This window comes from Uloborus diversus, chromosome 10, assembly GCF_026930045.1.
Source record: "Uloborus diversus isolate 005 chromosome 10, Udiv.v.3.1, whole genome shotgun sequence".
Taxonomy (NCBI): domain Eukaryota; kingdom Metazoa; phylum Arthropoda; class Arachnida; order Araneae; family Uloboridae; genus Uloborus; species Uloborus diversus.
Window position 1 is genome coordinate 119861125 of NC_072740.1, and position 15950 is coordinate 119877074.

At 33.2% G+C, this 15950-nt stretch overlaps 1 protein-coding gene across 4 annotated transcripts in view; it reads left to right on the top strand.

Annotated features, from left to right (window-relative positions):
- Positions 1-15950, top strand: part of LOC129231404 (tetraspanin-33-like) — a 54751-nt gene that overhangs the window by 27245 nt on the left and 11556 nt on the right. For 3 of the 4 annotated variants that reach the window (XM_054865710.1, XM_054865711.1, XM_054865709.1), the window contains exons 2-7: positions 601-680; positions 4950-5138; positions 6291-6470; positions 11862-11990; positions 13111-13170; positions 15326-15439. In XM_054865710.1, the coding sequence (XP_054721685.1) occupies positions 609-680; positions 4950-5138; positions 6291-6470; positions 11862-11990; positions 13111-13170; positions 15326-15439 (744 nt within the window). In that variant the 5' untranslated portion in view covers positions 601-608. The remainder of the gene's footprint in view (positions 1-600; positions 681-4949; positions 5139-6290; positions 6471-11861; positions 11991-13110; positions 13171-15325; positions 15440-15950) is intronic. The other variant, XM_054865712.1, reaches the window with a different exon arrangement.

Genomic DNA, 15950 nt, shown 5'->3' on the forward strand with positions numbered 1-15950 from the left:
ACGGGGTAAAGTGGAGGGGGCAAAGTGAAATAGTTTGTTTGATTTACTCACTCTATCATTTAATATTATTTACTTACGTATTCATTTATTAATTAATTCATTTACATTCTTTCATTTAGAAATTCACTTATTTATTCATTCATTCATTCACTTATTTCCTTATTCATTCATTATTTTACTTGCTCATTTATTTTTCTTCATACATTAATTGATTTATAAATTTCAATTAGCGAAATGTGAAGATGCGATTTAATAAGCACTATCGAAAAGTGATGTTTATCATAACTTGCAGGCTAATCAGAATACCAATGTAGAGCACAGCGGTAACCCTAGAAAAATTCCGTTTTCGTTATTTCCTTTCGTGGTGATATTTCCGTAGTTGTAAGGAAAAAAATGCATTTTGAAGCATTGCAGAAATATTCTGTAAAAGTCAGATAGAAAACTACCTGAATTTGCAGGGTTTTTTTTTTTTTTTTTTTTTACAGTGTAATTCACCCCAATTGAAAATTATCTGTACATCTAACTCTTTTTACATTTGCATTGACTATAATTTATTACTCGTACTGTTATGCATGTGCGCCAATTTTTTTATGATTTCAGGTTTCGTCATGATCACAGAGGATGATTTCATACCAAAATGCATGAAACTCAGCGTATTTTTCATGAACTGCATCTATTGGGTAAGAAATTTGCTTAGATCGAAAATTGACAGATATTTTAAAATACCGGGATATCAAAAAGTCAGTAGACTTTTTAAAATCTTATAATCATTTCACTATTTACAATAAAAGGATACAGTTTTCACATAAATGTTCAGCTAATGGGATATTTTTTTGTTCAGAGTGAAAAAAAAAAAAAAAAAACATTAGTTATATTTTTGACCTAAAAGTAGCAGCACTGGAGGTCAAACAATGGAATAATACTAAAATACAGCTCATTTTAAAGAATAAAAGTGTTTCAACAAAACAGGTGTTCAATCTGTTTCCCGTAATTGAGAAGCACAGTCGTGAGACGATGGAAAACCCCTTGCACAGAGTTTAACAGCATTTCGGATGGTTTACCTGACACATGATGACGTATTGCTTCTTTTAGCTGGAGTCACAGAAACAGGCTAATGTCTATACACATGTGAATTTAAATAGCTCAACAAGCAGAAATCATTAGGTGTAAGATCTAGAGACGATGAGGGTACTCATGCAGAAGACATCGACTAAAGACACGGTTGTGTTCAAAAGTCTACAGTAGAAATGTCGTAACAGGAGTACCTAGGTGCGGAGACGTTCCATCGTACATACAATTTATTAAACGAAGTGCTTTCCTCTCGTATAAATAAGATATGACTTTACTTTTTAATGACGCTTCATATCGCTCAACTGGGACAGAAACGATTTGAAATGCGTCACTATGAAGCTCTTAGAAGGAAAAAGATTCCTGTGCCACCTTTTTGTCAAAAATGTAACTAATATAAAAAATGAAATTAAAAAAACATTGTAAACGAAAATCTCCTAGCTTTCTGAGCATTTATGGGCTAACCGCATCGTTTTAGTAGTAAAAAGTTCAATAATTATAAGGTTTTGAAAAGTCTACTGCCCTTTGGCTCACCCGGTATTTGGGTTATTTAACTTTAGAGATGATGCTCTTAGCCACAATAGAGTTCCATTTTTGTTTTTAAAAAATAATTAACGCAATTGCTGTAATGAGGTTCAATATTTTCTGTTCACTGTTGTACTGAGACTTGCAGTCATTCAGAGTTACTTTGAGTCATGCCCGTTAACTTTGCGCCACAAAAAAAAGTTTTCCTATAGGAAAAAACCTTTAATAAAAAAAAGAAAAAGAAAAATGTTTTGTGACGGAAAAACTTGGCACAAGAAAAAGTTTTTTTTTTTTTTAAATATAGGAAAAACCCAAATAGAAAAAATAAATAAATAAAATAAAATCATGAAAAGATTTGAAAGCATTCTACTGCACTCTCCCGGAAAGGTTATGAAAGAATTCTTGCTGTTTATTTCACTAAAAAGAGTTGGCAATATTCTACACAGTCATTTTCAAAATTCAGCATTTCTGAAGTTACTCTTTTGAAACTATTTTTGAAATTGTTGAAAGTGCTGTTAATGCATTGTAATGCTATGCAATGTTATAAATGATAGAGATTTTGAGTTACTTAAATAATTTTTGAAAATATCATTAATACGTGGCTCAGTGTGATCCTAAATGGCTGGATAGCTTAAAACCAGACTAATAATTCATTTTAAATGGATTTATAATTATTTTTTCTTAATTTTGGATAACTAGTGGCATAGCAAATGACGGGCTTTATTTTTTCGAGGCGGGGCAAAGAATTGACATTGCCGCCCTTGCTCTTCTTCTTCCTTTAAGTTTCGATGTCAAGTTTTAATCGGCAAATAAATAAATGAATACATAAATAATTCAATAAATAAAGAAAAAGATAAAAATATCGAAAAAAAATTGTAAAAACGAAAACCGAAATTGAAATGGAGTGAGTTTAAGAAACCTAAGATATGCTTAATACTGAGAAATTCATTTTTGTTCAAAGTATTGCTCTGAAGAAAAGATAGAAACCAAAAGTTACAAGTCCCAAAAATGCAATTTTAGTTCTGATACAGTTCCACTTGATTTACTTTTGTGTTATTTTGGAAAGCATTTTATTTAATTTATGCTGTTAATTGATATTTAATTCTGTTTTAAATATCTGCAGAAATGTTGTCTTTGGTGTTGCATTCTGTATTCATGTATTCTAAATGTTATTGCTACATCATTTTCGCCCATTCTGGATATCCTTTCGTTAGTAATCTTAGGGGACGTATATCAGGCAGAGGGATTAATCCCTTTTAGAAGAACGCCAATTGTTTCTTCAAAACCTAAGGCTAATCAAGGCTTCAAGGCTAATTCATTCGCGATCATTGGTTTTTATTGGTTTAACTCACTTGAATGCAATACTTCTGGTTGAAAAAATAGTCAATAACACTGTAGTTCTATTAAAATTCTGTGGCACAACGGATTGCTTTTCATTTTGGCTAGGGCAGAAAAGAGGCGATATAATGGATTAAATGGGCAATATAATTTATTAAGTGGGCGATATAATGGATTAAATGGGCAATATAGTGGATTAAATGGGCAATATAATGGATTAAATGGGCGATATAATGGATTAAATTGGCGATATAATGCATTTATTGCAATTGAAACCAAGCAGTTTTATAGTTGGCGGCATTCCACATCTGTATGGCATTCGATGTACTTGCCGCTTTGTTTAGTCAAAGTTTCATAAAAACTACTTGTATTGCGATACTCTGTTTTATTTTGGTTTTTTAATAAAATTTTTCGCAACAAAAGTCATTAAACAAGATTAAAACTTCCATTAAAATGAAAAAATTCGATCAGATGATTAAATTAATTTACTAACAAGCAGAATATTCCACCAAATGAAAGAAGAAGCTATTAAATCGCATGAAAAGTTCCAGTATCTTAAATTGGAAAAGAATCTGGTGATTTCTGAAAATGAGCCAAAAATGATTGTATATAGCGGAAAAGTACCCACTTTTGGTTTTCAGTGCATTATTCATGGACATTGGACATAAAAACAGTTTCAATACTTTAAACGTGTATAGGGGAAAATGTGAACATGGAGCACATGTGGACATGGTGTGTTTTACTAAGATCACTTCCAGCAAAAAATCTTTAAAAATTCTTAAATAAGGACAGTATCAGTTGTGACTGTTGGACAAACATTTAGAGCAATGAGCCACTTTATGTTTCCGTGGTGGCAAATTCTTTGTTTGAGCAGGAATTGAAAAACATTTATCACCGTCTTGTTCACGAAAAAACATTTTAAAAACTAGCTTCTAACGTAAATCTAAGTATTACGGACCATTAAATGAAAATTCAAGTAAATTTATGACAATGTTTAATTTTTTTCATTAAATTTAAAATTCTTTATTTTTGCGAGCTCTAAAGTAGACGATGGGGTATTTGTGAACACAATATCTAGGAGCACAAGTAAACAGTTCCTATCAGCAAAAAATTTGTAAATATTTATAATTATTACTTTTGTATAATCAGTTTGTAAATGCATTGTTAATTTTTATTAATATTATTAAATATTAATACTTACATTATTTATTTATGTTTATTATTTAAATTCTTTTGTTAGTAAATAGTTGATCAATAATTTAGTGTTATAAAATACTTAAAGGAAGTAAAAAGACAAAATATTTTCATTTAATTAAAATTAAAGTTCAAAATAATTTTAAAATACATTATCAAACAATGTTTGGAGCTAAAAAGCAAAATATATCTAGAATAACCCTTACATAATAAACAAATCTTTATATTAAATAGTCATATAAGTTATTTCTAATCTATTCCGCGATCATAATAGGCTACTAGACTTTCGAATATGACAGTGAGCAGTTATATATTCAGGAAAAAGTATTTTCTGAGTGCAACAATTACTGTACAATTTGAAACTGATGCAGTACGGGTAACAAAACTTTCAACGTATTTGTTATTTTGGTATATATTTCATTTTAAAAAATTTTCCTTAAAAATATAATGCTTCTCTTGCATTTTTACCCATGTTCATATGCACCTCAGGCCTATTCACATGTGCCCCCCTCTAGGAACACATGGGAACAACTGCAGACGTTTTTAAAAATATCATAAAGTAAACAGATAATTTTTTAAAAATCCCTAAAAAAATCCATGACACAAAAAAATGTTTATTCAATCATAAGAACACTTTTGCGTTGAGAAATTGATAATATTTTTTGAAAAATAAAGAAATTAAAAAAATTGTTCACATATGTCCCCTTTTCCACTACCTGAAATAATGCAGAATACAAGCTACAGTATTAAAGTTTTTGTGATATTTTGTTGGAAAGACTTTTTAGTTTTTACACTTAAAATAAGATCGTTACTTTTATTTCAAGTTCCTTGGACTCTTCGTCTTTGGAGTTGGATTGCATATCCATGTATACCAAATGCAGCTGCTGCATGGTTTAGTCACAGTCGTGATTAGTCCTGCATTGATAATGATGGGTCTGGGTCTCATACTTTTCCTGATTGCCGTTTTCGGATGCGTTGGCACTTTGAGAGAAAATGATTGCTTACTGCGATGGGTAAGTATAAAGTCTACTTTACTTGTATTTTTGTTTCATAATAAGATTTGCATTTATTGCTAAATTGAAAAATTTATTTCAATCTTTCACATCGTCGCCTCAGAACAACAGTAGAATATACAGGGTGTCCAAAAAGTCCTTGACACATTTTAAAAAATCATAGAAAATCAACAAATTGTTGTATCAATATACGGTTTTCGCCGTAATACTTCACAGGTTCAAGAATTATTTGTGACATCGTAAAAGAAAAAAGAAAAAGAAAAAGAAAAAAAAGAGAAGGGAAAAAAATAATTTTAGCCACATTCTAGCAGTTGTCATGTGCAGGACATGTGAAAGGCCTAATATGTTCTGTATTCCAAACGATTTGATGTTCCGAACTCACCTGGGTCCAAATGATCTCGGATTAAAGAGGTTCTGCTGTAGTTTTTGAAAAGCAAAGGTTATTCTGTTACGTTTCGTTCTCGTTTTAGTTGGAATGCAGCGTGTAATAATAAAATTCACTGAATGAAGTCAGAGCGGCCAAACTGGCAACACTGGCGAAACATAACCCTGCACCTGCGTAACGGCAGTCATTGACCATCTGCCCCCACTGCTGTTCAGTTGAGAGTCCGTGTAAGATATGTTTTACAAAATTCTTGTTTAGTACTTTGGTTTTTAACTGAGAACAGGAAAGTAAATGAACAAAATATCAACTTTAAGTTTTTTTTGGAAAAAAGGGGGTGGTGCAAATTGAACATTCACCTTACTCGCCTGACCTCAATCCTCCAGACTTCTTCCTATTCCCACGACTCTAACTCGCTTTGAAAGTAGAAAACATTGACAATATTCCTGACACCCAACGAAACATGACGAGGCTTTAGGACTCCATCTCACTCCCCCCCCCCCCCAAAAGACTTCTTACGAAGTTTCCAGGACATGTATGGCATATCACAGAGTTGTTATGGGAGGGGACGATTTCGAAGAACAGTAAGGTAACTTCCATTAATATTTCATCTACCTTAACATTGTAAGAATATTTACCGAACTTTATTGCTAGAGTTTGTATTTGAACTATGTTATTTTTATTATTATTGTTTTTAATTTTTAATCTGATGAGTTGTTTATTTTGGTAACCGAGTTATGTATGGTTTTCTTTATTCCTTTTCTTTGCAGTATCTGATGGTTTTGACGTTTTTGTTGATGGTCTATGTAACAATGGGTGCAGTATCATTCTTAATTTTGTTCACCAGTCATACCGTGCATGATAATGCAGAAGGTCTTCTTCAAAATGCGCTCATGAATTACGAAGAGGATCAACATTCAGCTGATTATATCGACTATATCCAGGCTACGGTAGTACAGCATTTGTATTTTTAAAATGAAGTTGATGATTTTTATAGAAACAAGCACCAGATACAAAGAATAAAACTTTAATAGGCTAATCACTAATATTCATTATATCAACTTGCTGAACAATATTCTTTACTAGTGGTACCCTCACGGCTTTGCCCGTAGTAGAAAATTAAAAGGTCATTTGGTTCGCCTGTATATTTACAAATAATGGATGATGAATTTCTCGCCAATTGGCTATGTTCATTTGCTCGCCTATGTTACGATTTCACGTTATGATAATTCCGTAATCTACTATTCCTCGTTATGATAATATCCTGGGTAAAATGTTCTTAAAATTGGAATAGAAAAAGAACAAAATCGAATTTTCGAAAAATCGCTTCGATGTGCACATCCCCATGCTACAAACTAACTTTGTGCCACATTTCATGAAAATCAGCCGACCGGTCTAGGCGCTATGCGTGTCACAGAGATCCAGACAGACAGACAGAGATCCAGACAGACTTTCAGCTTTATTATTAGTAAAGATATCAACTTGTGTATTTTTTAGAGATAGTGTGACATTTGTAAATTTACGAGTCACTATGAGACTAAATGAAAAAAAAAAGTGATTAAATGTCATCTACAAATTTCCACTCGATCGCCAACCTCATAAAATAAATTTATGATCTTACAGTTACTTACAAAAAAGGTATTAAGTAAAAGGCAGAATTTTCCCCACCAAAGTCAAGATGAAATTTTTATAAACTAATTTATTAAAAATATGTTTCACCAATTAATGGTATTTAGTAATTAATGGTAGTTTAACTTCAACAACAAAAAACACCAATTTTTAGCACTTTGGAGAAAGAGAAAAAGTGGAAGAATAAAAATTCAGAGAAGTGGCGACGAATGAAATAGTTACAACTGATCACTACTGCTGATTACTACTGGCAACTAAAAAGATTTCCCCAATTGTGCCCTTCATGTATGGCATATTTCTACACATGAATGGATAAAAAAAATGTCATAGCAAGTCAACTCAACATACTTTCACTTTAGTGAGAAACAAGCTTTACAAGAATAAACAATAGGGCTGAACATTTTATTGGCCTCTTGAATATTTTTAACTGTTAAAAAAAATGTATATCATGTCATAACTAAAGCGAGCCAAAACTTATAACATGAATAAAACTATTTAATCAAACATATTATTTCTCAAAGGTGTTTTTGTGTGACAACGCCAAACTTTCTCAATACGTTATCAAACTTCCTCAATATTTTATCAAACTTCATTAGTAAGGCATTGTTTTAATGATTTTTTAAAACCGTTTTTGTCAAAAAATAAAGAGACAATTCACGTTTTTTTTAAATGAAAATAACCTATTTTTCCGTTTTTCTTTTGATAATCATTGCTTCAATTGCTTCAAATCATAGAATCGTAGTATTTCTAAAAGATGGTTTTCTTTTGAAACGCCACAACCTTTTTGTTTCTTCGTCGAAATTCAAAAGCAAGTCCAGGTTTTAAAGATTTTATCATCGCTACTAATGAGAAATAAATAAATAAGTCACATTTTTCAGACCCCGAAGTGGTTTTTTGGGGGAAAAAAGTAGGAAAAATAAGGAATCAAAAATTGAAAAAGTAGGAAAAAAATCACTTAAAAAAGTAGGAAAAAATAGGAAGCGATGGGACTACACACACGTCAAGAGGAAACAAATTTAGAGTAAATTTTATTTCTAATGTAAAATAAACTAACAATATTTTTGATTTAAAACTGTCCCAAAAATAAACTAACAGTACTTTTGAAGTATTAAAGGGATTTAATGAAAGGCTGAGTCGCAAAAACAAAGCGAAAGAAACAAGCTGACAAACATTAGTATGAAAAACAAACTGGTGGAAACAAAGATATATGAAAATAAAATCCGAACAAAAAAACACTTTCGAACAATACAGTAATAAAATTTTTTAATGTGAAAGAATAAAATGCAATATAGCCGATCGCAAATAAATAAATAAATAAATAAATAAATTTAAAAAAAATAAATAAAATAAAATAAAACTCATATTTTGGTGCAATGAAACCATTTTTGTCAAAGATTTGTTTTGTCAAAAACGAAAACATTCCTTCGAGAGCATCCATTTATCATTTGAAAGTAGTACTAACACTTTCAGCTCCGGTTGTCATAAACTATGATACAATAAGCAAAGCAAATATTAAATTAATTTTAGTTAAAAATAATCAGCAGCTGACATGTATTTTTGCATAAACAGGGGCAGATGTTTGAATTTGAAGAAAAAGAAAAAAGACTGAAAATGCAGAACTAAAATAAATTTGTTCCTTAATATGGGACGTAAAATTTATAATAAAATAATTAAACTAAATAAATAAAAAAAGAAAGAAAGAAAATTAATTTGAATTCTGAAATTTTGCATTCAAATTATGTTTTTCGCAATCACGAACTGAGACAGGACCCTACCCATTGGAGTTATTGTTTCTAGAAACAGCACCTGTCCCCCCCCCCCCAAGCCTGCCTCTCCTCCTGGGCGGTTACGTGTGCATAGTTGTGTGTGTAAGTGTGTAGGCTTGTGTGTGTGCGTAGACCTGTGCGTATGCACGTAGGCGTGTGTGTGTGTGTGTGTGAGTGTGCGTGTGTGTAGGACATGGACGCTTCCGACAAGGAGAAGTGGCTAGCTCAGGACCGGAGCAGCAGCGCCGCGCCGCCTGCAGAGGACGGTGGGTGGTGGTGCTGCAAAGGCTTCTGATCCAAGTCGAAAAAGTCACGGACACCAAAAACGGTCAAATGAGAACAATAAGCAATCGTGATTGCTCAATAAGTAAAATATAGGGTTTGTATTATGTTGTGTACGTTTAGCATTCAACATAAATTTTTAGTTTCAGGCACGTCATTTATGGGATGTCAGTGGGGTCAATTTCTCCCCTCACTGGCTTTGGCAAATTAAAGCTTAACTATACAAGTTTGTGCGGTTTTTGTTGTTTTCAGATAAAATTTGCATTCAGTATACATCCTTTGCTAGCCACCAAAATCAGAATGACGGGCCAGTTTTAATTTGAATCAAGCAATAAAAACGAATAGTTTTATTGGTTTGATGATTTTTTACCTCTTTCTTGTTCCAAAATTTGTCACTGAAAAAAAAGGAAAATTACATGCATGGTAAACATAACATTTTTATCAAAGCCAAAGATCAGTTACTAATGCTTCTCTGTGCGTAAAAGCAAAGACATGTAGTTTCGTTCGATCCTCATTATACGACAAAAATATTCATTCGGAAATTGTTCACGAAATTGAGAGTGAGGGGGGAACACCTGGTATCAAATGCCAGCATATATCTCTTCCACCCCCCTTGATCAGGCGCCCTGAGTACAATAACTTACAGTAGATACGCCGCATCGGTATAACTGCCGCACCCCGAAAAGAGTAAGAGTCTGTCAAAAAAAATGTATATGTTCCGAAATGCTGCATTGTCATAAATGCAACACATAAAAATATGAGCTACTCCTCGATATTGATGTGATATATCAGAGTAGAAAATACCCATTAAAAAGGGGAAAAAAATACAGTACATATTTGCTTCTGGCTCTATCCCCAAACTTTTAAAAATGTAAAGAAATAAAAACGGAATCTCGCATTTAAATTGATTTCCGGTTTTTCTCCAAAAATCGGGAACGTTTTGCTCATCTAGGTTTTGCCGTATACACTCTTTGCAAGGAAAGAAAATGAAATTTTATAAAATTTTATAATCATGTTTACGATTTAGAATGAACAATAATCATGTTTATGTATGAAAAACGTTTGTTTCCGCTATTATTTTTGAAGTGATCCGTTTTTGCGAATTTCTGTTATCTGTGCCTTTTATTTTTTACTAACATCAATAAAATATGTATAGTGCACAGGTTTTTCATTTTTTGCTTCCTTAAGTTCCTTTTATGGTTTTTCATTGCCTTTCTGTTTAAATAGAGCTCCATTTCACTTGTAATCAACTATACAAAAAATTGGCAAATAGGAAATTCGGCTTTTCCCACACTTTTTGGACAGTTGGCCGTTTAATTTAATTAAAGCTTCTAATTGAGGGGTAAAAAATATATAATTGCATCAGAATGGGCCAGTATATCTTTCTTTGTTGTTTCGTTAAAACAGTAGGACTGAAGTCGGGGCGATAAAAAGAAAGGTCGATCATAAACGCTGCAACGCCATAAAAGGCACTTACTAACTTTTAAACACTCAGACGCCGCATTGTTCCTTCCAGAAATTACTGTAGTCTGTGAATTGAAAACTTCGGATTCGCTTGTTTCTTTTGCTTTTTAAAATTGAAACATGCAGAAAATTATCGGTGCGGCATTGTAAAAACAAGAAAAAATGTACAATTAGAAGTGCTGTACTAAAGAAAGAAAAAGTAGGAAATAAAAGGAAAAAGTAGGAAAATAAGGAGAGAGCTCTAAAAAGTAGCAAAAATAGGAACTCTTCGGGGTCTGCATTTTTGCTGTTATTTAAAAGAAGAATAAAATAAAATAACCTTAAGAAAACAGGATTTTGAATTTCTTCTGTCTAGTGCATGGATCAGATTGTATGTCTTTATATTGTATGTGAGAATATCACTAATTATAAAGATTTAAATGCCTTTACTGCAATGGGGGGGGATTAGTAAATCAGGATTAATCAACTCGGGATGCATGACGTTGAGATTAATTGGCTTGAAAACTCTTCAAGAGTTTCGCATAAATACAAATTCGTGCAATTTGTGCAGTAACTTTATAATTTCCGTAAACAATGAATCCTTTTTAACATCCATTTTCATTAAAAATGAAATCAGTCTGTAATCTCTGTCAAATATTAAATGATATAACCATATATGAAATTCTTTGTCACACTCTCTGGCTCTGATAAGTTGACGTACGATTCGCTATGGCTTAAATGCTTCCATTAACTAAAATAGGGATGATTACAGTCCATTTGTGCTGAATTAACGATTACTGGTGCTGTGTCAATCTAAGAATTGTACCTCTTTCAACCCAAACATAAATGAGTTCGTCTAAGGTCAAGTATCAAGCTACCAAATCCGTGCTATATTTTTCGTAGTCATATGATGTGTCCAATCCCTCTCATTTGATCTATAACATCTGGACAGGTGTCACTAGTTTACTATTTTCATGTAAATGAGTTCTAGTTATATTTCTGTTTAAATTATTTATTTGCATTACAAAAGTTTTATGTTTTTAAATTCAAGTGTTAAAAATCTCGTATTCACAATTGATCAATTTTATGTGCCTGATCCCCACATGAAAAGATGTACTAAACAAAAATTTTCAGCGTACTGAATTATCTAGTACATTTTATACAAAGAATATTCATTTGAAACTCTGTCGGTTAATTTTTGGTGTTATTGTCTTTTTTCAGTTACAGTGTTGCGGAATAGGTCCCGCTGGTTACAAAGACTGGGGCATGAATCCGTATTATGCTTGCCAAAATGATAACAAAAACTCTGAAAGATGTGGTGTTCCTGCTTCTTGCTGTAAATTTAACACGGTAATTGCACATTTAAAGTAGCATCTAAATCTTAGAAAACCTTGAAAGTGATAAAAGTTTTGCAATTAGTTTAAAACGTATGATATGTAAGTTTCAAATTATATGTATTCGCTGTTATTGATATGAGGTCAAAAATAGTTGCTAAAGTTAAGAAACAATGGTGACAATAGAGGCACATTATTTTAATTAAAAAAAAAAAGCATTGGTGACAATCATGGTTTTATGAGTCTCAAAAACTCGGCCTCCGAATCTTTTGGATTCGGCCGGTTTATCGAGAGCCAAATTTTCAGGATTCTTCTGTGCTGATCTTAACCCATTTGTTCTAAATTACTACAATTCGCGAGACAAATTTAAGATGTGTTTACGGTTACTTTTTTTTTGTCTGAATTAACACTGTATATTTAAAATTTGAAGTATTTTCTTCTCAATTGTTAAATTTCAATGATATACGTTATTAATTATATCTTTCTTACACCCCCACGTACCAAGTACGTTAAATAACTTGTGCGAGTTTTGAAGCTAAAAGAAAAGCATTGAATTCAAATTTTAATTCAAAGGTAATTATGCCCCCCTCCCCAAACTTTTGAGATGTGTCCCCATTGTCGTAGTGGTGAAATATTCCTGTGCTAGTGGATTGTAGTTTGCTCAATCCATTTATGCGGGTGTGATATTTTTACGCATATATTTGCACTTTATCCACGGAATTTTAATTTTGGCTTTTATTAACAATATATTCGAATGTAAAGAATCATTATGTATCATAATAAAAAGTATCAATTTAAAAAAAGGTTTTTGTATACATTGTTAAACTGCTGCATGGTTGCACATTGCATACGGCTCTTTTTAGGGTGAAACGTTTGCAGCACCAGCGGCTAACTCCTTAGGGGTGCCATTTTTACGTTCTATGGTACCTTATGGCCAAAAATGGCACTTTAAGAGTGAATACGGGTCTAAAATGGAGCCTTTAAGGGGGTGTCACTGGTGGTACAAGCGTTTCCCCCTAAAAAGTACCATATGCAACCCGCCAGCTTTAAATGCATGCAAACGTGCGGGGGGGGGGGACTTTAATTCCACTCATTATTTTGAGCAAATATCTGAGCATCTCTTTTTCCCCTACTAGATTGACGAAGTTGATGCAATGTGCGGATACGGAACCACCAACGATTCGTTGATGACCCAGGTATTTGAAAAAGTTTAAAGTGCTGTAGCCCCTGTTATATCGCACTCGTCGGGAGACAAGGGAAAGCATGATATGTCCAAAAACGCGATATATCCGAGGGTATTAAAATATCGATTCAACTGACTTTCAAGTAACTGATGTGGCATCTACAATAAGTTTAGCTTTATTTTATATAGTCTCAAATTTAGAGCTAAGTTTTAAAATCCTTATTTTTTCGGGAGGCAGATGAAAAGTACGATGCGTCCAAGCGAATGATATAACGAGGGGTTACTGTGCTTTAAAAAAAGCTACATGCTTATTATTTCTTTAATTAAAAAAAAAAGTGATTTCTTCAAGTTATTCTTTGTTTTCGAAAAATCCATGAACTTTTTTACCCAAATTAATTGACAATTTATTAGTACTTAGTGTTAGTATATTCTTAAAAGTACTGTCCCCGAGTATCTACCCCCCCCCCCCCCACCGTGACTCTGCCATGCCTCTGGTACGCCCCTTCTTAGACTTCGACAAGAGAACTTCTTTTTCTTAATAGTAACTCATATCAATAAAAATGTTTTCAATGTCAGATTTTTTTAATTATGAACTAGTATTTTATACACGAAAACTGTGCTGAAAGGGATGTTGGGTCTAAGTGCTCACTCACTGGTCAGAATGTAATATAATTATGTTTATCGATGATGCTACAGAAGGGGACATTCATTAATTACGTAATGATGATTTTGGCAATTTTTGCCCGCCCCCTCCCCCATGTAAGGGTACGTAAGATCTTTCAACCCCCCCCCCTAATTCTTACGTAAGATTCCATTTTGTTTTTCAAAATAATAAAATGTTGTTAGAAAAGGATCAGTTACACTAAAACTCTCAGATTGACGTAAATCAAAGATTTTTATTTTTCAAATGCATTATATGATGCTGGTATGCAAATTAAAAATAAAACATGTCATACAAAGAGCGATACTTTAAATATATTTTACACTATTCATTTTTTGTAAAACAAGTAAAAAACAGCTCATCCTAATATGTTTTTACCTTTCAGAAGCAAATGAAATATGTTCCCTGCCAAACTGACCGCGCGATTTCTAATGTATAAAATATCGACTTGGAAAATATTACGTAAGAATGGGTTTAACACCCCCCCCCCCCAAATAAAGGTATGTAGAGATTTTTCTAACCCCCCTCCCCCTCAGGACCCTTACGTAATTGATGAATGGCCCCGAATGCGTTTACAGGGTTTAGCAATTTCTTGTGTTTGGAAAGGGCACTGCGTGAGTTGTGATGGGGATACAGAGGTGAAAGTCATGTGTATAGATCACAATATAAGGACCATTTACAGTAGTAGCAATGGCATGGCGCGGTGAGCATCGTCGTGTGTTGTGACGGAGTATATCCGTAATGGTGGTTTACTACTCAGCAAAAATTTCGAATTCGGCTGTAATTTGGTCGACATCATAATGCTCCAGATAGAAAAAAATCCTGTTTTGGGTATCAAATTTTAGAGCTACAGATACTGCAGTGAAAACAAAAACACCTTGCTGATCTCAGACCGTTACAACGTCGAAAAATGTGAGGGCACTCACCCTGGATTCTTCAAAGAGTTCAGCCCTTAACCATGCAGATGTCCAGCGATATTCCAATAGGAATGTAAGAAAAACCCTGCACACTGATTTTTACAACGTGAATAGTTTTTGCTAGTGGATAAATTCTTCCTGAATATGGCAAAGTCAGCACGACTGACGGTAATCTAACTCTTCTACTTAGAGATGTAGTATTTGAAAATTAAAAGTTACATTTGCTAAAAATTGTTACCAAATTACCTTAGAGGACGTCCACAAATAATATCGCGCTTTGAAGAGGTGGGGGTAAGGGAAATTATGACGGTTTGTAGGAATGGGGTAACAAAAAGTGTGATATCCTGATATCCTTTTTTTTATAGCAATATGCTAATGAAAAGCAGCGTGACATGTGATAATGGAAATGTTGTCGACCAATTCTCTAAAGTTCAATTTCCAATTTTATTTTGAAATATACACAGCAGATTTTGTAATATAATTTAAAAATAAATAAAACTTAGATATATTTTGCTGATGTTCTTAAAAGGTTACAAAAAGATCTGTCTCATTTGAAAGAAAATTATGATCATTTTTCTTTTTATTTCCAGTACCCTGCTTCAAGTGTTGTGAATACGATAGGATGTATTGCCAGAGTTGAGGAAATGATTCAAAATGCTGCTGTTCTCGTAGGGTTCGTGGCTTTTGGTGTTGCCGTTCCAATTGTACGTATACTTAATACCTGGGAGCTCAACCCTTCAGGTTCCGCACCCCTTTTAGACATTAATGTAAGGACACGTCTCCCACCACCCTATGTAGTCTATGCAAATAATAAAATCGTAGTTATGCACTCTAGGTAAAATATTTAGCTTCCAATACTGATCAAAATGCACAAAAATTACGATAACTGTGTCCGAGAAGTCTCCAAGTATACTTAATACCTGGGAGCTCAACCCTTCAGGTTCCGCACCCCTTTTAGACATTGATGTAAGGACACGTCTCCCACCATCCTATGTAGTCTATGCAAATAATGAAATCGTAGTTATGCACTCTAGGTAAAATATTTAGCTTCCAATACTGATCAAAATGCACAAAAATTACTATAACTGTGTCCGAGAAGTCTCCGAGTATACTTAATACCTGGGTTCTCAATCCTACAGGTTTTGCACCCCTTTTAGACATTGATGTAAGGACACGTCTCCTACCACCCTATGTAGTCTATGCAAATAGTAAAAT